At 40.4% G+C, this 27,935-nt stretch overlaps 1 protein-coding gene across 1 annotated transcript in view; it reads left to right on the top strand.

The window, feature by feature from the left end:
* Positions 1-206: 206 nt before the first annotated feature.
* CACUL1 (CDK2 associated cullin domain 1) overlaps positions 207-27,935 on the top strand; it is a 41,503-nt gene continuing 13,774 nt past the window's right edge. The window contains exons 1-5 of the mRNA XM_002188708.7: positions 207-595; positions 6,791-6,917; positions 11,154-11,256; positions 20,025-20,120; positions 23,389-23,491. Coding sequence (XP_002188744.5) covers positions 346-595; positions 6,791-6,917; positions 11,154-11,256; positions 20,025-20,120; positions 23,389-23,491 — 679 coding nt within the window. The 5' untranslated portion in view covers positions 207-345. The remainder of the gene's footprint in view (positions 596-6,790; positions 6,918-11,153; positions 11,257-20,024; positions 20,121-23,388; positions 23,492-27,935) is intronic.

Here is a 27,935-nt window from a genome sequence, read left to right as displayed (position 1 = left end):
CCGCCAGGGGGTGCTGTCAGCCCGGCCGTGCCGGATCCTCCCCGCTCCCGAGAACGCTTCCTTGGCCCCGGGGAACCGGGAACAGCGAACCGCGGGCGCGGCCTGGGACAGGCCCCGCGCCCCGCCCCGCAGGACTACATCCCCCAGCATGCCCCGCGCGCGGTGCCGCCCGGCGCGGCTGCCGCGTTCCGCCCGGCGCCAAGTGTCGCGCGGCGCGGCGCGGCCGGAGCTGGGCTGGGGCCCGGGCCGAGCCCGCCGAGCCCCGCCGGGCCTGAGGCGGCGGCGGCGGCGGCGATGGGGACGGGCGGCGGGCGCTGATCCCGCCCCGCTCCCGCGGCGCCCGCCATGGAGGAGGAGAGCATGGAGGAGGAAGGCGGCGGCGAGGCCATGATGGACGACCAGAACCACAACAACTGGGGCGCGGGCGGCTACGGGCGGCTCCTGCTCGGCGAGCGGGCGCTGCCGGCGCGGCCCGCGGGGCCCGAGCAGAACGGCGCGGGGCTGCGCGGCTGCGAGCCGGGCGCTGCCGCCGGCAGGGCGGGGGCGGCCGGGGCCATCGCCGCCATCAACATCAGCGCCTCCACCTCCAAGTTCCGTGAGTGACCCGGGGATGGGGATGGGGATGGGGCGGGAGGGCCGCGCTGCCGGACCCGCTGCCCCCTCCCCGCTCCGCTCTTTCCTCCCTTGGTCTCGCCTCCAGAGGCTTCTCCAAGCGAAGCCAAGCGGGTTAAGGCGGCTCGGAAGTTGAAAATAGCATTGCTCGCCCAGCGCCCCGACTTCTGCTTTGCTGTCACGATGAATGTGGCTCTGGCAGAGCCGGCGCTTGGCTCCTGCTGGTTCTGAAGCCTTTTAGCTCAGACTGTACTTTCCTATAGACTTTGTCTCTCAGCCTGAAAAACCTAGAGGTGAATTGGATTTGGGATTCCCAAATTGGATCCCGGCATGTTTGGGATTGCCGCTCTGGCAGAGCCGGGCGCTCGGCTCCTGCTGGTTCTAAAACCTTTTAGCTCAGACCGTGCTTTCCTATAGACTTTGTCTCTCAGCCTGAAAAACCTAGAGGTGAATTGGATTTGGGATTCCCAAATTGGATCCCGGCCTGTTTGGGGTTGCTGGTGGCAGCTGGAAGGGTCGTGCAGTCCCAGAGGGACTACAAATGTCTGATCAGAACGACAGGGGGTTAATTTATGCAAGATAACCCCAAAAATAGAATTGTAACATCAGAGAATGGTTTGGGTTGGAAGGGACATTAAAGACCATATTGTTCCAAGCCCCTTGCTTGAGCAGGGACACCTTCCTCTAGACCAGGTTATTCAGAGCTCCATCCATCCTGGCCTTGGGGGTTCCAAAATGGCTTTTGTGTGTAGTTTCTAACAAAAATGGCATTTTTTCCCTATTTTTTTCTGAGTTAAGATCGAGGGAATTGAGCATGTTTTGCTGTACATTTCAGTTCTACTTTTTGTCCAAAAGTCACCTTTCTGTGCAAAATAGACCTTTTTTTTCTCATGGACCATTGGAAAATTTGGATTTGGGTAGTTAAAAGCATTCCTGGAAGTGTAACTGTGTGATTGCCATGATAAAATTTTGATGGGAAATGCACTTTGTGTGGCCTTCCCGCTTTCCCCAGTGTTCTCTCACCTGTCCATGTCCAGAGGTGATCAAAAGCTCAAAGTTCAGGCTTCTGGATTTCTGCTTCTCGGGTAAGCCTGGGTTTTGTGGCACATGGCGAAGGCTGTTTGCTTTGAAGTTAAGACTCCCAGGCTCTGTGAGTTTCCTGGCACTTTGCCTGCCTTGCTTGTCAGGTCTCCAGGTACCTTGGGGTGGCTTCTGAACCCTGGAGACAGTTGAAATGAGATGTCATTCGACCTTGATAAACTAGGCTCTTGAAGTCCTACTCCAGACATTCAGAATCTTAGTTTTTCCTTTTGTTTCAGAATGAAAATGATTTTCAAGCTGGATCTCCAGCAAGTGGGAAGATGACTTTCCAGCTAATCCACAATTTATGTCTGAGAGAAGCAGCAGCAGAGCATGATTTTGCTTAGGGTGTGGTTTTGGAGTTCTTGTTTTCACTTCTCCAGCACTGATATCCAAACACAACATTTTATATATTTTTTTGTTGTTGTTATTTCCCTGCAAAACAGAGAATTCTCTAAGTGAAGTTGATTAGAACTTTTCCCCACCTTTGTGTTGTGGATAGCTGTGATGGTACATGTAAGTGAGCAGAACAAGTCCAGTGAAGCAGTATTGACTCACAACCTAAAGGAGCTGAGTTGGGCTCCTGCCTGTTCTTATCCTGGCTCTGACAGAGGATCCCTTAATCACCTTTAATTTTCACCCACAGAAAAGGGGAGAAAGGTCTCTTTGGATATAAATGTTCCCTAGGAGGGAATCAGTGTGTGCTGGATCCCTCCTGCCTGTTCTGTCCCAGTAATGGCAGAACATGTGTGGAGAAGTTTGCCAGTCCTAAGCTTGATGGAAAAGTTGTCTGTTCTCTGCTGCCTCAGGCAGTTCTGCAGTTGGATGAGCAACAACTCCTGCCTTGCTTCATGATGCAGAGGCTGTCCTGGACAGGGTATCCGTCTTGTCTTTCAAAGAGGCTAAATCCAGTCCTCCTTCCTTGAGAGTTTGGTAAGACTGAGAGATAAAATTAGAATAATTCGTAGTTCATTTAATAGTTTTTCTTTAATAGCTTTTCTTCTACTTAAACTCGATGGGAAAACAACTTCTATGGTGTAGTAAACTTAAAATGAAATATTTACAGTTGATCAGTTTCAGTCATAGCTGTGGATTTATAAAGCAGTAGTATTGTGAGAAGTATTTTTCAAAGTTCCCGAGGGAGAAAAGAAGGCAAAGAACTTTTAGTACTTTAAGAAGAACTCTTCCATAATAGTAATTGTAGCATAACCTGGTTGAGGTGAACAATGAAGAGTTCCCATTTTGTTTCTTTTCTCCTTTTGAAGAAAGGGTGGTTATAAATGTTGTTGATGCCAGTGCCATTTGGGACAGGCACATGTGGCTGTGTGCGTTGGAATAGCCACAAAATCTGCATCACATTGTTCAGTGCAGTTTGTGTGCATTGTTGTGTGGGCAAATGGTCTGATGAAGAAAAAGTTACTTTTACTAACCAGCCTTAATGCAGGCTGAGAAACAGGTTATAAAAATAGAACAGACTTGGAAGCAACCACTGGGCAAACTCAAACTTGATAATGTATTCTGGGATGTGTCAGGCAGGAGGGCAGAGCAAAGTCTATTGTGAAAAGATGCACATGGGGACTGAGAAACAGGAAAGCACAGGGCCATGGTCTGTAAATGACTCTTGGACAGCTGCCTGAAGAGTTTGTACACTTTGGCAAAATATTGAAGGTTGTAGGGTGCACTGCTAATTGAGCAGTAAAGTTTCATGTGTCTCACTTGGCGAGATGAAATACAGCTTCTGAAAGATGCTTAGTTGCTTTCTTTTGTTTTTATTGTCAGAATAAATGACAGATAATTGTCAGACTGCTCTCTGCATACTTGGCAGTAGGTTGGATCAGCCATCCTGCTCTGTCTCTTGGTTTTTAGCACAGATTTGAAAAAGTGAGTGTGTGTTGTGTGTAAGGTTTTATTACCAGTTTAATGGGGGATATATACCTTCTCTTGATGGTGTCTTTTTTTTTTAAAGTGGATTTTGCCATTCCTTTTATTGATGTTGGTACCAAAGAATTTGGTCGGTTGAAGCAGACTGTGTTTCCATTATATCTATAATACTGATGTATCTAGGTTAGGATAGCTCATGCATATTCTTTTTTACTGAAATGGTTTCACTGCCGCATTTCACTTAAAGTTTTCCTTTTGAACTTTTTTTGTATGGAAAAGCAGCAGTTGTTGCTCGTTATTTACTTGTGAAGTCTTTAATAATTTTCTGGAAAATGCTGAATTCTCTGAAAAATACTGACTTCTTTCAATTCTATTGGACAGATTTCTCTCCCAGCACCACCTCCCCAGTCTTGCTGGAGTTGGATAAAGTCCAGCATTTTATCATGCTTTCTTACAAAATATCAGTGTGACTTCCCAGAAACCAACTAAATTGCAGTTTGGGAGCGGAAACTGTTGGGCAAATCCTTTTAAATCTTGAACACCTAATGTAGGGATAAGCATTTAATTGTGACATCCTAAAAAGAGAGAAAAATAAAAAATTAAAGGGCAATCTATCTTTCCTTGCTAAGGACCTGTGTGATTCCTTCATTGCTGGTCTCGACCTTGTTCTTGCACAGTTTGTAGTTGGAGGGTCTTCGGGCCACCCTTCACTTCTGTGCGTGTAAGAGCTGCCAGGAGAAAAAGGGCATTGCTAACTTCTGATAAGTATTAAAATTTTAAAGCACTTTGTTTTCTGAATTAGAAGAATAAAAGTAGTGATTGTTCAGTTTGTAGTCTTGGACTTTTAGCTATGTAAATATTGTCATTGGCTTAGTTTCAGAACTGAAGTGTGGAAATCAAATTACTTAGTACTTGTAAGAGACTTCTGAATGAGAATGAAGCTTTTCTGAAATGTTACTGTGAATTTATCAGTAAATTTTCTATGCAGTCTTCTCTGTGCAAGTCTCACAGGGCTTTTTGTAAAAGCATTTTGTCCTTTACCTGTGCAGCATGTCTAATGGGCAGACCTTCCTGTCTGCTGCTGCTCTCTTTTTCCATATTATAAAAAAAATTTAAAAAGATTAACATCTCAACTGCCTGTTAAAATTATTTTGCAGTGTTCCCAAATCTTACTTGACTATTTTCTTTCAAATTAATAGGGCTCATTTAATATGTTAAACCAGATGTGGGCGTGATTATACATTGACATCTTAAAAGCAAGACTTGGTCTAATGTTTATGCTGACTTCAGCTCAATATTTTCTGTGGAACAGAGTGGTTCTATGGAGGCCCATCTTTTTTAGGGTAGCAAAATGAAAAACAAAAGCTCAGGTTCTGCTGCTGAGTGTGAGCAGGAATAGTGAAGGTTCTGTGTGGAGCTGCTGCTGAGGACATCTGCCTGGAGTGTGGGCTCTGTAAGGGAAGTGAACTCAAACAAGGCACTGCAAGGCAAGGAACAGGGGCTGAGTTTACTGCCAGGGAGGTGCTCTGCTGTTACTGGCTGCATGGGTGCTTTTCCATGGAGGAGCTGACTTGTTGCACTTGTTAACTGAAATGCTGGTGGTTGTGTAGGCAGCCCTGTGCCCCTGACTCTCTCAGTAGCAAACAGTCATGTCCTTTCAGACTGCAGCCTGGGCTCCTGGGGCAGTGTCCTGCAGCGCTTGGTAGTGGGGACCTGGTCACTGCTCAGACACTTTCAGGTTAACTAGAGCTGATTCTGTAACAGCTCTGAAGCAGGAGGGCACCAGTGGCTGCAGCTGGATGAAGAGGAGCCAGGGATGCTGCTCTAACATCCTTCTCTAAGCAAAATTTCTGGCTGAAATACCTAACATGACACATAAAGAAATCTGTAATACTTGCTCGTACAGATAGAGTTCCAACAGTCCATGTCTCACACCTCTCTCTATTCCATGTTCTCTTTACAATCTTCTATTTTCCTCATGATACTCATAACTATTTTGCCAATTTCCTTACAATTGTTCTTTATAATGCTGCCAAAAGTGACTCACTCACCCAGCTCCTTTCCACTCCTTTGAAAATACCTTTCAAAAATACTGCTTCTCAAACCCATCAGTGAATCTACATTTAAATGTATATTTAAAATTCATTGCTAACCAATATATTTCTTTTCAGTATTGTATCTAAAATGGTCTGTGTGGTGTGAGATGTATCTTTATTCTCTGTTCCATTTAGGCCAGACCCACATGTGGAGTTCAAATGAAAAAATTCTTCTAGATTTCCAAGGCTGGATAGAGTTGACCCTTTTTTGTTTTGACAGATTTGATTAGATTTTATTGCTTGAATTTAAACCATAGATTTGATTGAGGTGCTGGTGGTAGCTGAGGGCTTTTATGAGTGGGTGCTGTGAAGCTGTGGTGTGTGACAAAGCAGCGAGGAAATGCTGTAAGGCCCTGAAGGGAAGGAGTGAACCTGTTGGAACCGAGCCACGAGTGGTTGGTTCAGAAATCCTCCCTGAAAAGAGAGAGGTCCAAACCCTTCTGTGGCTGTGGAGGTGCCCTGAGTCACTGGTGCAAGAGGGTGCAGCTGGGAAGCTCAGCAGGAAGGTCAGGGAGCAGTGGGGAACGCTAATTTAAACACTTCCTATTCTTCCCTGTGGTGATCTTTATCTGCAAAAGAAGTGTAATTGTCCCTGCTAGAGGGGAACTGTAATGCAGATTCAGAAAAGTTGCCTGGAAGCCTAACTGCAGTTGAAGGTAGAGGGAGTTGCATCATCTTTTAGACCAAGAAAGTTGCTGGTCCCACCTGAGACTTGTGAAATTAATACATCTGTTGGGAAGGAATATTCAAAAACCTACCAGTCTTGGCCAGAGCTTGGTCTCCTCAATGTGAAGATGCCATGTTAATAATTAATTCTGAACTGCCACAAAGTTACATAATTTATTAGTCTGAACTAATCTTTTTATAAATTTTTATTCTTATACTTTCATGTTAGAACTCCCAGGAGCTTGCTTTACTTAGACCCCAGGGAAATACCAAAGCGCTGATTTTGCAGGTGTTCTGATTTTATTTTCTGTAAATACAAAGGTACAAATTCAAGGCTTTAGTTTTAGATGAGGTTTTTTGGCCTTGTCCTTGGTGTGATCTGAAATCATAGAACATTCACTTGTTTCTAATCTTTTAGGTGAAGTTACTAAATCTATTCTTGTTTTTTCTTGCAGTAATGAATGTTATAACAATTGAAGACTATAAGAGCACATATTGGCCAAAGTTGGACAGTGCCATAGATCAGCTTTTAACTCAGAGTCCTGGTGACTACATCCCTATCTCCTATGAACAAATATACAGGTAAGGAAATACTTTAAATGCTACATAACTTATTTTATCTTTAAAAGTAGATGTTTATTTGATTTTGCTGTCTATGCATATGTTATATTTTGTACCTTTGAAGAGACAAATGGGAAAGTTATGGGAAATACAGTAGTGTTTAAAGGGTTAGAGTGAATAATAAATATGTATTTTGACATAACATGTTAACAAGAATAAATGCTAAAGAATTAAAATGCCTAACATTAAGATTAAAATAAACCCCATCACAGTTGCTTAGTGTAATGTCATAGGAAATGTATTAAAGACTCAACATCCTTTTCTCCAAAGAAGCTGGCATGGTAAGAGGTTGACTTAAGGTATCAAAAGGCTTCTTTGTGATAGCTAATAGGAACCAATTTGCTGTGTCTGTGCAGAAGGAAAGAGAAGCACTTGGTGCCAAGGTCCTTTGATGCAAATTGTCATTTGTGTGTTTTGCCTCAGGAGTTTTGGTGTGTTCTCCCCTTGCCAAGTTCCAGGCAGTTTGAAGGACACTCCTTTGGATCTCCATTCTTGTCTGGAGAAGGCTTGGGCTTTAGCTGTCTTGGAGCTGCAGTTGGGTTTGAAAGGGATCTAATCACACACCAGAAGTGCTCCTCAGGCTAAACTAGTGCTCAGTTCTGGGGATGGTGGGGGTTTGCTTCCCCGTCACACTGCTGCTCCAAACCAGAATGCTAAATGCTGTAGAGACCTGGCAGTTTCTTAAGAGATGAACTAAAATGGAGATGTTTGTTCTGTAGGTGGCAGGTATTCAGGGTGTTGGTGAACAGGATGGAAACTGAGTGACTACTGCTGGATTTACTGCCCAAGATGCTGTTATTATCCCTGGCCCTTGCACAACTGTGGCACTGCTGTCTTAGTTTGCTTCACCAGAGTGTTTCTCTCTGTGAAATAATGCTGCCAGCTCCAGTCACTGATGGCTCTTTTTAGAGACTTTCAGCTCTGTTATCTCATGCCCATTTGCTCTTAGCCACTTTGTCTCTGCAGTTTAAAACTTTGGATTAGGAAAGCAGATAAAAGAAAGGCAGGTGTTCAGTTTTGCCCCTTAGTTTCCATTCAAAACATCAAGAAAATTCCTCTTTCCTCTCCAGACTTTTGGAATTGCTTTTAACAGGACTCAGAGATCAATCATCATGTAAATAAATAATTGAGATGGCTGTTTGAATTAAGAGAGCCAGCTTTAGTGTAAGTAATCAGAATCCTTTCCCACCTTGAAATCCCCAGTGTGCAAACAGTCTGCAGTAAGGCATCTCTCAAAAGTGATCTCTGATAATGAGAAGGTGTGCAAAGTTAATGGTTTAATTATACCTCATTATGGTTTGCAGATAACTGGACTTCATCCTTGTCATCTTTCTACACCTCAGAAGTTTTATTTACTGAAGGAATATTGGGTTTTGAGTTTCTCCTGGATAAGCCCTGTACATCTGGGGCGCTTGGTGCAGGACTGTAATGATGCATGGGTCTCTGTTGCATTATTTTACTATTACCAAAGCTAAAGATTTTCCATAGTTTAGTGTTACTGGTAAAGCTGGTGTGTCAGTTTTCCTTTAAAAATTATGTCTGGGATTGTAATTACTCTGCCACAGCCTCTTCCAACCAGGAGATTGATTTTGTTTTTTTTTTAAATATTTTCAGACTGTTCCTTTGACTGACAGTCTAGACAAGATAGATTGACAAGGGAAAGATAATTGATGGTTTTTTAAATTGAATTTATTAAGGATGTTTGCTTGTACTATTTTTGAGAGTCTGTAGCAGACTTGGAGTTCAGATCTTCTCTGCTTCTAAGCCAGTTCTTTAGTCTGAAAAATTATTGTTTCTTGAAGTGGTTCAAACAGCTGCATATATTTTTTTTTCTTTACAGTGAAACTGACATGAAAATACAGTGTATTCTTGGTCATCTTTGTGCTGACTAAAGGAATCAAGTTTTCCCTAATGCAAACTCAAAATATATTATTAGATACCCAAATATTTGGTTATTTGCTATATTTGAAATAATCAATGATAGCTGTAGGTGTTTACTCCCCCGCAGTGAGAGCTGGGAGATAACTTCCAAGGTGTATGTACAGATATTTACCATGGACCAGTTTATCTGTAAAATATCAAAGTGTTATTATTGTCTGTTTTCAACTGTGAGTCCAAAGCCAGCCTGTGCATAGTCACTTCCAATTGTAAAAGGGTTGGATAAATTGGCAGAAAGGTGTGAAGGAAGGTTTGAGGTGAGGAAAACATGATCAGCTAGGTTGTCCTTCTGGCAGTCCCCACTGCCTCCGAGGTGCAGTGCAGTTTTCTGTTCCTCAGGACAGCTTGGAGAACTTGGATATTCATCCACTGCTTACCCTCTTAATGTCCTTTTTGGGATTTCCTTTTCCTAAGGTGTTTGGTTATGTTAAAGAACTAACAAACTTGTGACTTCTTTTGGGTAATATCAGAGCAAAGATGATTCACAGAATTAGCCCACAATCAGGAACTGAAAACAGGATCTCAAAATGGAGAAGGAACCTCTAAGTAGAAGTGCTCAAATAAAATGTAAACACACCCTGTGTGTACATGGGAAGACTGGTGTTTGACTACAGAACATGTTGCAGAAATAGAGGCAGCAATAGTGTGTGTAACCCTAAGGAGAAGTGTACCTTAAATATCAGTTTAGTTGCTTACAGATAAAGCAGTCAGCTTGTGGAAGTGGCTGTGTACTGGTTAGCTGTGGAGCAAACGAATGTGTGGCCATTTGCTGTGGTTACCCAGCTGGCTGATTTTGTAAGAGATCACAAAAATCAGTCTCACTTTTCTTATCAGTGTTTCTCTCTTTGATCCAAACCAAACTGACATTTTTGCTCTTAGCAAAGAGCATTGTACCAAAATATCTTTTGCAGTTGTTTGTTTCAATATAGGATCTGCTATTGGTAGACTTGATATGAAAGAAAAAGAATGACTTTGACTGATAATATATAAATAATATCAAACTACTGATACTCAGTATTTTTAAAATATAATAATATGAGAGGTGTAGGGTGTCTTTTGGTTTTTAACAAATAACATGATTCACCAAATAAGCAGACTTTTGCCATCTTTGTAGTTTGCCTGGTTTTGTGCCACCTTCTCAGTAGAGAATTGGAGAGTCATAGTTCCCCTACAGATTCAGTATTGCTGTCCCTTAGCTCTGGGCTTTTGGGGCCATTTAAAGCCTGCAGAATTCAAGACTGGGGTCTGGGCCTCCTGGAAATCAGACATGCACATGTCCTAAGAGCAGTGTCTGGTCTAAATTGCCTCCTGTCCCAGTTCTTGGTACGGAGGAGTGGAGAGGGGAGCAGAACAGAGATGTGACCTGCCCAAGATACCAGGTGAAGTCTCCCTGGGCCTCTTGGATTTGGCAGCTCAATTTTGAAATTCTGACTGAGGAGTAAAAGCTGCTTGATGTGGATGAATGTTGGTGTTAGTCTTGACAGTGATGACTACTCCAATAACATCTCACTGAAAGTAATAAATGTATTTGTTTTACAACTGCTGTAAATATGCCTTCTATGAATAGCCTTGTTTCGCAGATGTTATATTGCAGTATGAAAGCAATAAAGTGTTCTTAAGAACCAAAGGTGGCACTGAAGATGAGATCTAACACAGCAAAGCCACAGAATGCAGAATTAGCTTTGTTGCCCTTTTTCTGCATCTTTCTTTATTATGAAAGTGTAGAATTTTCTTAGAATTTATGTAACAAAGAATGGAGAAGCATGCTTGAGTCTGTAATTGTAGAACTTTTGCCATTTCTTTTTAACACTACCATGGTTTTGATGCTGTTTTTATGATACTTGTCAGCATGCCCCTTCTTTTAGTAAGGGTTTTGCCCTAGAATATTCATAGAATTGTTAAACCTGCTTATTTTAATGGAGATTTCATTCACAAAGGAGAGCCAAAAGGCAGAAATAGGAATGTGCTGTTGACAGAATTGTCCTGGCTGTTTTGAAGTGCACTGTTTGAGAACTCATTGTAAGTTAAAATGAAGCTGGGGAGGGGGAATGGGATGGACACCCTGGAGCCTCCAGGGGAGCCCTAAGAGCTTGCTGGAGCTCATTCCAAGCTTAGGGCTGTATTTAAAAATTCAACAATCATTCAATTGTAATCCTGTAATTCTCTAAATTGAAACTTGAACAAAATGTTTTGAAGTCTGTTACCCTTCATTGCAAACTGTTGTAAGTTCATTGTTTGTTCCTATATTTGTTTCTGCAGTTGTGTGTATAAGTGTGTATGCCAGCAGCATTCGGAACAGATGTATAGTGACCTAATAAAAAAGATAACTAACCACTTAGAGAGAGTCTCAAAGGAGCTGCAGGTAAGAAGCTGCACAATCTAATTCTCTCTTTCCTGGGATCTGTGATTATATCAGAGAAGTATGTAGGTGGCCCATGGAGGGGATTGCTATTATGACTGATTTACATTAACTTACAAAATTATCAACTGCTTCACTCACTGATGGGCTGTCAGGCAGAAAACCAACTACTAATCCAAAGGTATGGCACTGCCAGACCTTGGAGATCTCAGCCATGTGGAGAGCAGTAGGTAAACCTAAATATGTGATATAGAATGAAAGAATGGAGAATGGGAAATCTTAAGTATAATCTGGGATGTAAATACCTCAGTCAAAGTGATCTGAGCACATGACATAAATGTCTGCTATTCCTGTGTAAATATGTATAAATTGTTTATGGTTCTTGTGCACCACAAGCAGCACAAAAGGGAAAATCTAAAGGAAAAAAAAAAAGTGAATTAAATATAGATTGTGAAGTATAAGTTAAGAATTGCTGCATATGGAGTTCCATTACACCTTATTCTGCATTTTTCTTGCCTATCTGTAGATGTCAGTGGTTTACAGCAGTCCTAATATATACAGTTTGTATATCCCTATCCTTCTCTGCATCTTACTTGTGTATCCTTGGTTGTTTTCACATGTGTACCTTGTTGAACATTCCTTTTAGACTAGAATCCTCAGATATGTACTTGAAATTGTCATTGTTGTAGCAGCAACACTGCTTGGTTTTTCCCTGAAGCTTTTTTACTTCCATAACTGATGTTTGAGCTCTGTACTGATTTGCAGTGCATGAAGCAGAGAAGCCACATGAAAAGAAACTCTAAACTACAGCAGCTTCTTCAGTGCTTCTAACACATTGGTAACTAATTTAGGCCAGCCCAAAACAGTCTTAATGCTTTAACTGCATCAGATATTTCTGTCTAACCTTGCATTCCCAAAATATACAGCACAGTGATGTCTCTGATGTCCTTTTTGTTGCACTGTTTTCCTCTTGTGGCTTTCCTTATAAAGAAATGTAATAGGCATGGTATTTGTGAGGGTCTTTCTTTTTTTTTTTTTTTTTTTTTCTTTTATGGTGTCTTATTCCTCATGGAGTGACAGCCTCAGTGTTCTGTAAAAAATGAAGTTGGTGAACGTAGAATTAAAAATAAAGTCTTCCCTTGGTTCTGCTGAGCTGGTGCAGCGTGTACAATTTTTCTTCTGTTTATGAGAACTGTGAATCATTTCAGCTATACAGGTTTGGCCAGTTCTTCTGATATATCCCATGGTAATACTCAGCTTTAGTTTGATTTGAATTTGGGAATACCCCAAATTCTTTACTTGCTAATCCTTGACTTTTTTGTCTTAAGTCCCAAAACTGAGGCAGCTGATTTTAAAGTTTATTTCATTACATATGAGCCTAAATACTTCTGCCTAAAAACAAGGCTGCCTTCTGAACATTGCTTGTTGAAAGAATAATTGAGACAACTGTTTAATGCAATCTTAGCCTTGCAAAAGCTTCCTTATGTAGGTTAGACACACCTGTAATATAACACGATACCATCCTTGAGTCTGACGTGTGAACATGACTTGGCTTTTGGATGACAAATGGATCTTTTTGAGCTGCTGGAGGTAAAACTCTCATGTGCCTCAAAAAAAATTATTCTAGAAAGAAACTGTTTTAGCTGTGGGTTGTGAAATTTACTCCTAAGAAATTACTCTACTACAGTTATGTTTTATTATCCTGATACTTCTTTGATCTTAGTGTATTTTAGTGGCATTCAATAACTCAGGATTTATGTTGAAAATGCAGTTCTAAATCTTTACCCTAGCAACAATAGCAAATTACTTTGTAAATGTTGGTTGCTTGGAAGTTTCTGGTTCTCACAGGCAAACAATTAAAAAACCTATATATATGAATCCTTTTAATGCACAGTTTGTGGTGTTTTGCTTTTTGACATAATCTCATTCTGCCAACAATATTTAAGATTTCTGTTTATTTGGCAAGCTATGACTTGATGCAAGTTGTTGGTTTTGAATGTTCAGAGATGCAAAAGTAGCCCAGTAGAAGCAGGGATACTGGTGTGTGTAAGAAAACAGATGGTTATAGAAACTGAAATGGCAGACAAATGCAATGTCTTTATCTGGACAGGGCAGCACTTTCTTTGCACTGCAGTGTAACAGTTAAATGGCAAGTGGGCTGCAGAATGTCTGCATGCAACCAACATGCCAGAGCAAGCTGTCTCCTACAGGAACCACTCAGCAGCAGCCAAAACAGTAAAACCTAGATACCAAACAGTAAAAGTGGGAGCACCTCAGGGGACTGGTCAGACTTGCTCTTGCATGGATTTAGTCTTAATGGAGTTTGGTTTCTCTCTTCGGGGCATTCACTGCAGAAACTCCCTATATATATTTATTCCCCTCTCCCTGTGTGTGTAGCCCTGTGCTTGCCTGAGCAGCTGGCCACAGCTGGAGTCAGCAGAGTGATGGATGCTCGTGTCCTGAGCTGGGTGTCCCCTTGTCCTGTGTGACCTGTGCTTTTCCAGACTGCAGGACAGCTTGTGTGGTGTTGGTGTTTGTTGCCCTGTGTGTTCCTGAGGGTCTGTTTCACAGCTTTTCAGCTCCAGAGAGTTACTGTCAGTGGTGGCAGAGGCCGTTGTGGCTGGGCTGGGGTATTTCTGCACGTTGGGCATTGGGTGAAGAGCAGTGAGCAGTGCTTGCTGAGAAATGGTACATTTAGATGAGATTAATCGCTCGTCATCAGGCTGATTTGGGGCCTCCTGTATGCCAAGCCATTTCCAGCTCCTTCATTACTGTATCAGTCAGTTAATGATCCCCTCTTCAGGCTGCTGAGGAGAGACTCACAGCAAGGATTGCTTTCCTTTCCTGCAGCCAATGTCTGACCAGCTTCTCTGAATTAGTTAAGACAGAGTTTTACCGTGTGGACTCTCAGTAATTGAGAATTCAGTCTCCCTAATTCCTGAGCTGATTGGAATTTTGGATTTTGTCAGTTTAAAAAAAAAAAAAAACGTGTCACAGTAGAAAACACAAATTAACTTGTTTCCTGTTCTCTTGAGGTCTGTGAAGCCTGTAGCATGCAGATGATTTTTCCAAGATGCTTTATTTGGAAACATTTCACTGGTAATGGACATGGTTCATTATGTTGTGGTTTAAAATAATGTCACCCGTTTTTGTGGGTAATTGCTTAGTCATTCAGATGTATGAGGTAGGGTGGATACACAAACATATGCTTTCAAATTAAATACATCTCTTTAAAATGAGTAAAACTGTATTTGCATTAGGCACTAGTGTTTCTGGCTTAATTTATTCTTATACACTCTGATAAAGTAATTTAAAATCAAGCACTTTACCCATTAGCACTTCAGCAAAAGATGCTGGAAAGTACTCAAAGCATTGCAATCAAAATGCTCAGTGGCTTTGAGCCTGCTTGTTACAAATGTAGCTTTTTTTTGTGCAGGTGCAGTGCAATATTTTCCTTTTAGTTAGAATAAACTCAGTGCTTTCTTTTTGAAATGATTAAGGGCTGAAAACCATTTATTTGTCATGTTTCACCTTTTATTTATCTAGAGGAGAGTTAAAAAGGGCTCTGTTGTTTTCTGTTTGTGATGGGGTTTTTTTATGATAACGAATTATTTTTTTATAATGAACATGACTGCACTGGAGTCACTGGTGTTGGTAGATGATTTGCATGTCTGCTGTTAAGCCCCCAGGACCTGCAGGTTTGTAGTCTTTGTTGTGCAATGCCCGAAAGGTTTCCTGCTTGATATTAAAACTTCTCAGCCTTTTGTCTTGGCTCTCAAACCAGTCAGTGCAGTGTATGAAGGTATTGTCCCACTTGCTGTTTCCTTGGGAGAATGTGTATGGGAGCCAGGTGTCCTGAATGAGGGCTTTAATGTGCTCAAAGAACCCCTGGTAAAGGAATCAGCAAAAGCAGCTTTAATATTAAAGTTAATTTATTGGTGTGAGTTTCACTGAACTGAATCAGATCATATGGATGATTTGAACTCACATGGTAGAAACCAGAAGTGTAATAAATGTTTGTGTATCTGTGTATGGACACCAAAAAGATGCCTTTTGACTTGAAGTAGTAGAGGTGACCCTATTGCCAGAATTGCCATTAAAAATGACACAACCATTATCAAGTTAAACTGAGAGGAACTTTCTTACCTGCAGCTTTTTGGGAAGGCTTGTAGTTCTGCAGCTCTGTTTAGTGCCTTCTCACACTGCACTGGGGCTGCAGAACTTGCTTCAATTACAGAAAGATACAAGTAAGTACAGAAGAAATTACTATGTATTTAATAGATAGAAAAGCTTCTGAAAGTTTCTTGCTGCTACACAGTTTTGATGGTCTTTATATACAATGTCTTTTTGTTCTACTAGCATGTAGAATGGAAATGGAACATGGCCCACACCTGCTAACCTGCTGTAAGACAGTTACATGAGAAAATGTCATGAGGCTTTGAACAGGTTTGAGTGCAGGCTTGACTAGAAAGACAGAGTCTTTGAATCAGTTGTGCTTTGATTTGATGTCTGTTTTTTATAAAATGCTTTAATAATACCAATGTCTACTGAGGCAGACCTGGGCATCACATACATTGCAAGGCAAGGTAAACAAATTACATTTTCTTGAGCAAGAACAAAGAGTGATTTAGAAGATTCAGACCACTTACATGAATAACAGGTTAATTTGTGTAGTCATAGCCATTCTCCCTTTTCACTTGGCAGGCGTGGGAGGGATGATGCAGCATATGTGCTGGCATTTTGGCAGGGAGCATATTCCCAGGAAAATGGAGCTGCCCATTCACCATAGGAATGTAAGCTCTACTACACATACTGCTGGTTGTGCCAGACAACTTCATAAACAGACTAACTTTATGTTCCTCAGACTCAGAACTGTTGTCTCTGTTTCTTTCTTGTGAGATGTTTCTGAGTTGTTTGAACCTGCTGATTTCAGATGTTCAGTTTAAGAATGATATTGAGACTGGTTTTCAAGCTCAAAATATCCCTATCTTTTTCAGATACATAGTTTCTTGCCCACAAGTGCATTGAAGTGCCAAGATACTAGATTTCAAATAAGGACAGGGTAATTTAGTATACAGGATCTCCAGCTGCTTGTTTTGTTTGACTGTGTCTTGTATGTAATCCTTTGCCAAATGTGGTTTTTTTATTACTCCTTATTTCTGTTGGTGCTGAGATGTCTACTGTTGTGTGTAAGGAGATGAAACTGTGTCTTTAACATCGGTTTTTAAACAGCAGCCATAGTATTTTATTCTAAGAAGCAGTTGACTCACAACCAAGCTGAAGACGTTAAGCAAATGCAATTGCATCAGGGTTTGAGAAATCCAACCAAACATTCAATACTCCTGTGAACAGACACACAATACAATTGTTGCTGGAAAACTGTTCTTAACCCTACAAGTGGAGATAAGAGCAAATGTAGGAGAGGATTTAAACTGTCTGCCTGTATTGAGCGTTTAAAAAAAACCCCAAACAATCAAAAAAACCAACAAACTTACAAAAAAAAAAAAAAATCCCCAACCCCCTGAATTGACAGTTTGATAGGATTCAGGATGAGTGAGGGAATGAGGGATTCTCTTCTTTCCTGGAAAACCTTAAGCTAGGAGTGTGTATTTTGTATTTTTGAATACCTTCTCTAATACATCCCTCAGGTAAGACAGGAGTAGGTTTAAAGGCTTAATAGTGCTGGGGAGTTGTAAGAAGTAAATGTCATGCTTAATTCTGCCCCCTCTTTGCCTTGTAATTTAAATAGCTGAATGTATGTATTCTCTTTTTCTGGACTAGGACCAGGAGTAAAAAGTGTCAGCCAAAGCAGGTTTTTTGGTTTTTTTTTTTCTTGTTATAGCTATATCTAAATAAGTATAGATTTAAATGCAAGTTGGGCTGTAATGGTGGCCACTTAATATAGAAATCTTAGCAACTTCTATTTACTCATGAATTTGTTGCCATGTGCTGCTTTTTATTTTACACAGCTCAAATAGTTTATATAAAACGATTCCAGCTCCAGTTACTGCCTATAAATGTGAATGTAGAGATGTGGAAAAAGATCCTGTGCTGAAGCAAATAATTGATTTCAGTTTGGCAGTTTTGAGCAGCTGTACAGTAACACTGTGATGAGCAGAAAACAGATGGTTCTGTTTTCCCCACACAGATTACAGTAATTCATAGATGAGCTGTGAAAATACTATTATTGATTTCTCTTTGGCTTGGGTGTTTTGGTAGTTTACAAATCAAGCTTTAGTTGAGCAGATTTGATTGCCAAGCTTGCGGGTTTTTTTGTTGTTGTCCATCGCTGTTACTGTCTTGGCTGTTGAGGCTTGACACGAAACAGTGTCAGGAGAATAAAATTGAAAAGTGACATTTCATGCTGATAAAGCAGACACCACCATCATTTCTGCATTGCAGAGGTTAAAACCAAAGCCTGATACTTGCCTGACACCAGTGAGGCACTTCCTCTGAAGCCATCAGAGCCTCTCTTGGCTTTTTTTGTCTTTATCCAGAGCAGTTGTTTTTCACTTGATTGCCAGGCAGAATGGTGGTTGACAGCTCCCAGGTATCCTTCCATTAGAGGGCTCCTGATGTCATTCACAGATGTTGTACCCTCATAAACAGCCTCTCTTACTGTGACATGGTCTTTGGGAGCTGAGCTAGCGGAATTCTCATCTGCAGAGAGGAAAAAAGATATCAGTGCTTATATCCCCTGTCAAAAGCGTGGCAGACTGGCTGCACACATTGCCTGGGATTAAATCTCCACTGCCCAGACAGCTTTTGATTGTGGATTTTTTCTTGTTGGCTTTGTTGTTGTTTTGGTTTTTTAATGAAAGTGGCAATCTATCAGTGAGAGAAGAGTGGTGCCCTGTGTGAGGCTATGGTCTTCTTCTGTCTGATGTGTTCTTTCAAGAAGAATTTTCCTTTTTTGTTAGTCTTAGAAGCTGTATACAAATCAGAGGGTATAACCATATTTAAAGTTGAGGTTGGAAAGGAGTGAAGCAGGAATACATACTGCTTAGAATGCAGATTTCATTGCATGTTATTTGCAACAAATTGTATATGTAGATATATATGAAAGGGAGTCGTTGGAGCTTATAGCTACTTTTATATGTTGTTGGCATTTTGAACTAAAATTTGTTTGGCCACCCCTGAGAACTGCATTTGCAATAAGATTAAAACCTTATGATCAAAATGAGGAATAACCATATATAGCCTTTGGCAACTGCATATGGAATAACACTCTTTCTTCCTTTGCCAGTTTTGCTTTCGTTTCTGAACTGTCTGCTTTGTATTGGTGTTTGCTGTGAAAATTATCCACGCGTTCATTAAGAAGATTAAGAAGGGAGGCAAAAGAAGCTATTTTAAGAAGGAAAAAAAGTCATAAATTTAGAATATTTAATAGAGCAAAATATGAACATAAATTTTAACTTTTCTTTTAGGCCTGCTGGTGAATGTCCATACAAAGGTTGAAAAATGTTTGTGAAGATAGCTTTAAGTTCTGATAAGGTGGTCGAGATGCAGCTAAGCCTTGAGTATTTCTCATGCCACAGGTTCTTTGGCTTTAGGAAAATCTCTGAACTTGTTTTCTTGCAAGGTCCCAGTTATTTCTGTGTTCTCCATCTTCTTTTGGCTTGTTGCTGTCAGAGGGGAAAACAGATCAGGGGAAGAGAAGTTTTGCTTCTCATTGGCAAGCAATGCTTTGCCCTTGGGTTTCTATAGGTGTTTCTATATATGTGAGCAGTAGGAACTCAGGCAGCCACCCTGCCCCTCTGGAAAGACTAAAGCAGGGCTTGGGCCAGAAATAGGGCAATGTAAAGGGGGAGGATTGGGGTGGAGAAGTGGATAGTGGAGGAAGACATTGCTGTAGCTCCACTTCCAGCTGTGGGTATCTAAGTGCACTTCTGAATGCTGCAGTGCAGCTCCCCTGCAGGCCTCCAAATGGATATAACAGAAACAGCGCTTAGTGCTTCCCATTCTTCTGGTTCTCTTCTCAATTTAACTTCACCTGCTGCTCAACAGATCTTTTAAGCTTCCTTATCCCCTTCTTTGGGAAGCAGGGTATTGTAGCCAGAAAATAGCAGGTTCAGGTTTTGTGTAGGCAGGTTTAGGCTGGGGCTCCAGGGGGATGCTGTGTGCCGGAACACGGCTGGATTTCCACAGGCCTCACCTGGGGTGTGAGACCTGAATGCAGAATTCTCTCTGAAGATGTTGCTGCTTGTGAAGCTGAACCCCCTGAACACTTGCCTTGCCTGAGGTGACCCAGCAGTAACTTAGAAAGGTTTTCTGTGGAGGGCAGTGTTCCCTGGAGCTGGAAGATGTGCCACTCACCAGCTCAGCTGCAAAGCAGCAGCTTAATGTCACCTTGCTCTGGTGGAGGGAAAGCTCAGGGAGGTGGGAGCACACACTGCAGCACTTGTGCAGATTTGCTTATGGATTCTAGGCATGACAGCTGGTGCTTTCAAAACAAACCACTGGTCTTTAAAAAGTGTTTTATTTGCATATGCTAAATGTCAGCTTGTTACAGGCTCGCTGTAGTTCTTATTGAATGGACCTTGTTCTGGGCACTGATGTATAGTCCTAGGAAAACCTAGTTACTGAGGGGAGATTGGTTTTGCTGGAGGGAGTTAGAGCAGAAACTCTGCAATGATGTGTGGCTTGCTTTGTGTGAACCTAGTGTATCAAATCCTTTGTAGTTGTTTGAGTTTGCTGTGAAAGCATAGCCCATGCTGTTCCAGATCTTTCTCTTGTTCAAATTACAACCTGACTTTTATGGTTTCTTGCAGGCCAGCCCTCCAGATCTCTATATTGAAAGATTTAACGTAGCTCTTGGACAGTATATGGGAGCATTGCAGAGCATTGTGCCTCTTTTCATATATATGGTAAGTTTTAGAAAAGTCTTTTCAAATAAATATGTCCATACAAGATGCTGACTGAAAGTGAAAAGAATAAAATGCATCTATCATTTCTGACATGTAAAACTAATGATTTGTGCCTAGTTTTGGTGTCTGCCTAACAATACTGATCAAATTTTATGGGGAGAGGGAGGGGAAGCTATGCTTTTTAAATGCAGAGTTTTGCAGTTTGTTTCTGCCCTAATACATCTTTCCTGGGAGTGGGGAGAATGGTTTTGATTTTTAAAGGGAAAAAAGCTGTCTCAAATAGTTCATTATTTATATATTTTTGTATAGATATAATTTATTGACTTGTTAAATTTTGGCTTCTTAGTTTGGTCAGGTTGTGGAGATGATTAAGTTTTGCTTTCAAATAGCACAGATTCATAAAATACAGAAAGAAATGTGGCTTGGAAACGTCTTCATCATTAGATAAAGCAGTTCAGAGTGATGAATGAAGCCAAAATAATGTTCACAGCACTGTCAGTTGTACTTGGAGTGGTTCAGAAACCAGTAATTTGCATCCTGTTTGTCAAAGTACCACAACTCCTATTACCTTTTTTTTTGTGGTAATGAAAACTTAAGCTTGAATTTTGTCCTTTCCCCAGAAACTGTCCTTGTTTTGGCATCACTTAGAAGTGGAATAAAGGAAAAAAAAGGATTAAGTAAGCCTCAAATGCTTCAAAGTTTTTCTCATTGGTAGTTTCACAGAGTTTGAGAAGCAGTAGCTTTTAGGAAGCTCTCTTGTGTTTCAGTGAATTTAGGTAACTTGCTACAGTATTTTGACATTGTGTTACCATACAGATTTGTTGCATTAAAAGAGGAATTTGCCTTTCTTGAACTTGGTGTCTTCTAATCTGCCCTTTTATCTGGTTCTGTTACCTTTTAGTTCCTCTTGCTGCCAAAAGTAATGCTGACTGGGCTCACCTGTACAGCTGCTTTATAGGGCTAATGGCAAATTAGCTGTAATACTTTATCACTGAAATAATTTTAGTGTCGTGCATGATGTGGGAAGTATGTCTAGAGAAGTCAGGGTGACAAATGTGTGTCTTAGTTTTTTCTGTGTGCATTTGGAAGTACTTTTATGTACAGGTACTCTTAAAATTGTAGTGTCTAACCAGGTTTTCTCATACAGCAACAACAGTTTCCTCTCTTTGGTCCAAAAATACAATTGAAAAGCAACTGCAAGAGGTGAAAGCCTAATTAAAGTCTAAATTAGAGCTTTGTGGTTACTTTAATAGGTACTTTTCAAAGCATTTTGAAGTGGACAAAGTTGTTAAACTCTGCCTTTATGTTAGAGGTGAGGAGAGGCTTTCTCTTTATGTGATTGCTTTAATCAGGGGTTTCCAAGGCTGTTGAGTTACTCTTGAGGACTTTGTTCTGAAAGGATAATTATATTGCTGCTTAGGAAAACTTCAAATATGCATTTAAATATTTTTAAAATCTATGAAGCTGAGGAAAAACTAAAGCTTTTGTATAGAATTGGAATATGGCATAATACTTAGTCTTAGTCCTGTGTGTCTTAAAAGCAGCAGCAGCCCTTTTCTTTCCTGGTATGTACCAAAGCAGGAAAGGTGATTTCTTACTTGTGTGTGTATGGTGAGCAAGGGGTGTTTCCAAGCTTTTATCAGGAGGGGTGTCTGAGAGGACTGACCTTGCAACTGAGGGAGTTTTCTTTTTCCTTCTTTTGCTGGGACCACTTTGTTTTTTTCATGTGGTGATGGATTTTTTCAGTCTTAGGCTGCTGCAGCAGATTTGTCAGAAAAGCATGGAGGCCAAAAGACTCTCTGAGATTCTTTGGGTTTAGGCTCCTTCAGAAGTTCAGGGATGTAACTGAAAGTAAAGCAAATGAAACTGGAAGTCAGCTTCATACAGAGTACTTTGTTTCTTGCAGAAAACTGTTTTGGAAATTTAACTGAGATTATTCTAGGTTTATTAAAGATTGTACATATCACAGTGTGCTACACACATGAATGAAAAAATATTTCCACTTTAATAAAAACTAAAATTTAGATGATATATTTTTCTTACAGAATCTCAGTTTTTCATTTTACTTTGAGATATAGCGGAAAATCTGTTATTTTATCATGTTATATGCATCTAACATTTGTGAGCACTGTGGTTTTAGGATAGCCAAAATTTTTTCATTGCCTCCAAAATATTGTAATCCCTACTGAGTGGTATTGCATTTTGTTGCTTATCAGCTAGAGGGCATTTTGTGTGTGTCTATATACTCAAATATATGTGAGTATGATGTGACAAGCACACCTATATTCTGTGTTTTCTTCTTTCAAGTACTTACTGGTCTCCTCTTAATATTAGCTGAGTTTTATCTTGTAAGGTTTGCCAGATTGCTTCATCATAAGGTGTTTTGTAGAATTAATGTTTGTATCATACCTGACTTTCTCAATTACTCACATCTGCTTACCTTTTACGTGTCACTGAGACCTTTATGTGATTTGAGACGTTTTTCAAGAAATACTGGCACAGTGTATAACTTGTCACTGGTAGTGACAAGTTATACAGAAAATCTTCCTGATTTACCCCTAACAAGAGCAGGGGAGGTGACAGCTCCTCTGCTCTCTCCTTTCAGCACTGAGCATTGGAAATTGAGTACTTCAGTTAGATGCTTATTCACTGTCTATTTAAGCTCACACAAGTGGAATATTTTTTTGAAAAGATGTTTCCAAGTAAGCAAATGTGAAGAGTATTTTACATCTCTTCTGTGTTTGTACTGTCTTGTAACTGCTGGGCTTTTTTTTTTTTTATTTTTTGTTGCTTTTCTAGTAATGAAATTACTAGAATTAAAAGTTTAGGCTTTCCAGCCCCTGAGTAAAATAAAGCATCATCATTTGCACATCTTGTGCAAACTGGTTTAGAAAATGCTCTGGTGAAAGGCTGTAGTGTGATGTGTAGCTTAACATTTCCTTGAAGTGTATCCTTAGTTGCTGTGGGTTTCTTTTGCAATGGCAATTCACCAATGACCAAAACCATTACCAAGAAGTGAACACAGGTATAGCTGTAGATACAGAAAACAAAATAAATATGTATGGTTGCATGTAAGTAGGTTGGTCACTCATGCTTTTTTGTTGTACAGGAATGTTCTATTCAGTTTGAATGCAGTCACCAACATTTTATATGTGAAATATTCTACAGCTTTAATATTCTGAACTGTTTTTATTCAGGGAGAAAAAATAAGTTTACTTTAGTTGCTATTATGAGAAACAAACTTGAAAACTTCTGTCTTATTTTCCAGAATAAATTTTACATAGAAACCAAGCTAAACAGAGACTTAAAAGATGATCTTATAAAGCTGTTTACGGAACATGTTGCAGAAAAGCACATTTACAACCTAATGCGTAAGTAAAGCTGTTGAATTTTTCTTATAATGGGAGCCTGGAGAGCCACGGTGCTTTCAGATACTGTGGAGGTCCACAGCAAATAGGGATAAAATGACAAATATTAGTGAACTTGAATACAAATTCCTTTGAGGCACGAGGAAATGTGACAACTCTGCATCTTATTTTTTTCAGAAATTTGACTTTGTATGAAGTAATGTTTTGCTTGAGATCTGGGAGAACCAATATTTATTTTCCCTTGTGACGTGTGATTATAGCAGAATGAATGTTTTATTGTTATGTTGTTTATGCTGCTACTTCTCAGCTTTGTTATCAAAATATTGACAGTTATCATTAAGAAGGTGGTGTGGTCAAAGAGCTGTGCTGCCTCTGGGGTTATTGTCATGAGTTCTGCTGTGGGTTGTGAACTGCAGAATGCTGCCAGCAGTTTCTCTCTTAGGTTAATGGTTTAATGCAAATATAATATTCTGCAAGTGACAGCCACAGGAGGACTGAACGGGAAGTGTGACTCCTGTGGTGAGCCGCAGTGTTTGTGTGGAACTGCCACCCCTGGGAGGCTTTGTGTGAGCACAGGGAGCTGCTGTCCTGGCTGCTTGGCCCCTCAGCAGGGCACCCAGCAAAGCGTGGGAGCAGTAGGAGTGGAGTTTACTGCTCCTTTTGTCCCTGCTCTTCCCAGGCAAGGGCTGGGGGAAAGGAGCTTTGCTGCTGTTTCACTGAGAGGTGACTTCAGGTGAGGGGTGGGTGAACAGGGTGGCTACAAGGTCAGGGAGCCTCACACCCTACAGGGATGGGAGATTACCAGCTCTGATGAAGTCTTGTTCTTGCCATCTGGAAAAGTGTCATTAGGAGCAGATCATATCACCTTAAAAATAGCAGAACAGTGAGAAATGCTCAGCCATGGGCCTGATGTTTTATTTTGTGCTAAAGAGAATTACTGGTATGAAACCTGGTAAGATGATTGCTGCAACATGATTATGGAAAATTTGGCTGATAATTGCCTTAAAATGTTTGCATTTTTCAAGCAAAGAGTTTTTTTCTGGTAGCAAAGCAAAGGTGTAACAGTGGATAAACCTCTGACAAAGGTGATGTCAGATGTGTTGTTGCTAAGTAATTAACTTTCTGCAGCGATAACAGCAGAATCAAATAGAAATTGCAGATGAGCTGTTGGAAGGAAAAGACCCGTGGTGTTGTGTGTGTGTGTGTAATCAGAAATACTTTTCCCCAGCTCTGTTAATTGCAGTAGTAAAATGAAAAACAAATAAAAGAAAAATAAATGTAAGCTGTCTGTTTTGCTGTATATGAAGTCTTTTTTTTTTTAATGAACAAGAGGTTCATTTCTTTGGGTTCATTTCAGTCTGACCACCAGTTTATTAAAGCTAAGTTATTTGGGTTTTATCTCCCTCCTTATTAAGATGATAAATACTGACAGGCATGAACACTTAGTTGTGATCTGATTTAATTAAATCTTGGATAAGAGGATCTATAAATTGAGTTAAAGTATGCCTAAATAAAATTTTAAATTTGCTAACAGGTTCTTGGGAGATAATTGAAGATACATAGCACATGATGTAGTACTGCAGATGTGCTGAAAAACTTCTAGTATTGTATTTTTTTCTGCCTTTCTCAGCTGTTTTTTCTGGCTTCCTGAAATTCAAACCAAAATAGATGAGTACTACCTTCTTTTTTGGAAAGGGCTCTATGAAAATAGAATGCAACTCAGTGTTTGTTACTTACTTTGCTTCCCAATGTCAGTGTGTGGTGCACTTTGCTGAAATTTGATACAGATTTGGTTCAGCAAAAAAATGTTTCTCTATTGGGAGGTGAAAAAAGGTACAGATATGAATGGGGATACTTTGGAAATTTAAGTAAAGGAAGTTGTGATTGGTATGGAGAAATGGAATCCTGAGGTTGCTTTTGAAAGAAATGCTGCAACTGCCACTTCAGTGAGAGGAAGCATGCCTTCCCTCTATTTGAAAATAAAATCAAATTACAAAATTGGTTTAATCCATTTGTGATCTAGACTTTGAGGGTCAGAGTAACATCTGCCCTCTCTCCTGAAATTTGTTGTTATGTTTGTACAAAGTGGGTTTTGTTTATATACCTTGTCATTCTCTCAGAGCCTGGAAGCTGGCATTTCTATTTGAAGCTGTGTTCAGGAAGGACTGGAAGTACATTTCAGGTTCATTTGATTTGTGAAAAAATTCCTGCTCCACTTCAGAAAGAGAGGGGGAGAAGCCAGAAGAGCAGTGCAGCCCTGATCTCGTCCTTGGCGTTTGACCTGGCTCAGACTCCCCCAGGCTGAGTCCCCTCGCTCCTGTTCTGGCTTCTGGGAGGCAGGAAGGTGCAAGATCCACGCCTGTCTCTGTGCCAGGAGCACTTCTCTCAGCACTTGGTTGCAAAAATTTGATTGATCAAGGTGTCAATTTATTATTACAGTGGAAATATTGCCTAAGTGAACATTACTTTGGCAAATTTTTCCTGTACCAATTTGGTTCCATTTGGGGTTTGATAAATGATTTTTTTTTAAAGCACTTGACTATTTGGAGCACTTCTCATTAGTTAAAGTAAATACATAATAAAAACCCACAATACACAGATCCATGAACACAGCTGTTTGTGGAACACTTTTACACTCACACATTTATCAAGTCATTGCTCTTCAAATTAAAGTGGTTGCATTTAAACTAAGTGAATATAACCTGATTATTTTCTTTACAAAGCCAAAGCTGGCTCTTGCTGATAAGACTGCTGCATTCAATAGCTTGGGAGAAGTTGCTGTGTGCAGAACTGCTTAACTGAATGTAACAAGCAAAGATACAGCATCTTATTTACGGGCAGCTTCAGAAATGAGTGTGGGAGGGGGAGAAGGTGCAGATAATATCCCCATGTCACTAGGGAAAGGGGTGGTGAAGAATGTCATTTTTGTTCCTGCTACAGTCCTGCATGAGGTGACTTGTAAGCAGGAAAACTCAGAAATAGGTTTATTTTCTCCTCATGCAGCCATTGTATCTTCTGATATTCTGCAGTGTAATGTCCATGCCCTAGACCATGCCTTGTCTAGAAAAGCGACGATTACTGTGTGAAAGTGAATAGCAGCTCCTGAAACTCTCTACTTCCAGTACCTGCAGTAGGTAAAATTCAATGGCAGAGTATTTGCAAGTAACTGCCACTCTTCTCCTTTTGGATATTGGCATCTTAGTGCCCAAACCAAGCTTGTTTTTGAATCTAACAAAAGAGGAAAAACCATTAAGATCATAGTGTTGTGTCTCCTTGGTGGAGAGATCACTTAGATTTAAATTACAAGAGTTTGCAAGTATTCCTATTCTCTTCCTGTAAACTGAAGGAAGGAAGGTGAATGCTAGACTGTAATCCTGCTCTGGGAGGTCGATGATGTTCCCATACTAAACAAAAGGCAAGAAACTTAAGCTGGTCATAGAGGTAAAAGCTGTTTTAGAGGACAGTCTTCCTCTCCTTCTCCTAATTCTTTGCTGTAGTACTTCAGCCATTTATATCTGTGTGTGTAGGGCTGTTTCTTGCCTTACATGTTCCTGTTTTGAGTTCAAGAAGTGTTTTTTACTCTTTAAAGATCAATGTGCTGGTACAGATCATTCAGTACAAGTTGGTTCTTCCCAAAAAACCATCTGCCTGCACTTTTGTATGGTAGTTATTCAACTGGGGAGTCAGGTGAACTTTATCAGAGGGAAAATAGCTTTGTGCAGCACTTCTGATTTTGTTCTTGTTGGCTGGGTTAATTACAGAATTAGCCACTGGAGCCTGAGCACACAGAGTGGTTACTGTGTTTGGATTCTAAAGGCATATGGGCAGTTGCAGAATATAAGTCTTTATGTCAATGCTGTGTGAGTTCAGAGCTAAAAGCCAGTGTAAAATGCATCACATATGTTTGCCAAATAGAACTTTTTCTCATGGTCTCCAAGAAAAAGTTCTTTGAAAAAAGTCAGGAGGAGGGAGACCACTCACAGCCTACTTCATTATGTTTTCAGTTTCTCATTAGTTACAGAGGAAGTCTTTTCTATGAAGATTTTTACATGTAACAGCTTTTTTCTTTCTAGTTAGGTCACTTGGATTCAGATGAGGGGAAGAGATCTTGTTGTTCCATTTTCTTTATTTTTTTGTTGAAGGTGTATTAAAGTTCAATAGAAAGGCTGTTTATGTTGAAAAAGGTTTTTCCTTTATAAAATGAAAGATCTTTCCAATGCATTGCTGCTTTCTAAACAGTATCAGAAAAGTTAACTCAAACGTTATCAGCTCTTCAACAATGAAATTGTCCAGCTTTTTGATTCAGCAGGTAGAAATGGAATGCAAAATTCTAGAGAATGAATCTATTTATATATGTTAGAGGCTGGGGAATGTAGCAGGGAGGATGCTGCCTGTGCAGGGATTCTCCTGCTGCCCTGCAGTGCCTCAGTGGGGGTGTTTGTTGCTC

This window comes from Taeniopygia guttata, chromosome 6, assembly GCF_048771995.1.
Source record: "Taeniopygia guttata chromosome 6, bTaeGut7.mat, whole genome shotgun sequence".
NCBI classification, from domain to species: Eukaryota; Metazoa; Chordata; class Aves; order Passeriformes; family Estrildidae; genus Taeniopygia; species Taeniopygia guttata.
The sequence above is the reverse complement of the archived record's forward strand: the minus strand, read 5'-3'. Positions and strand labels throughout refer to the sequence as shown.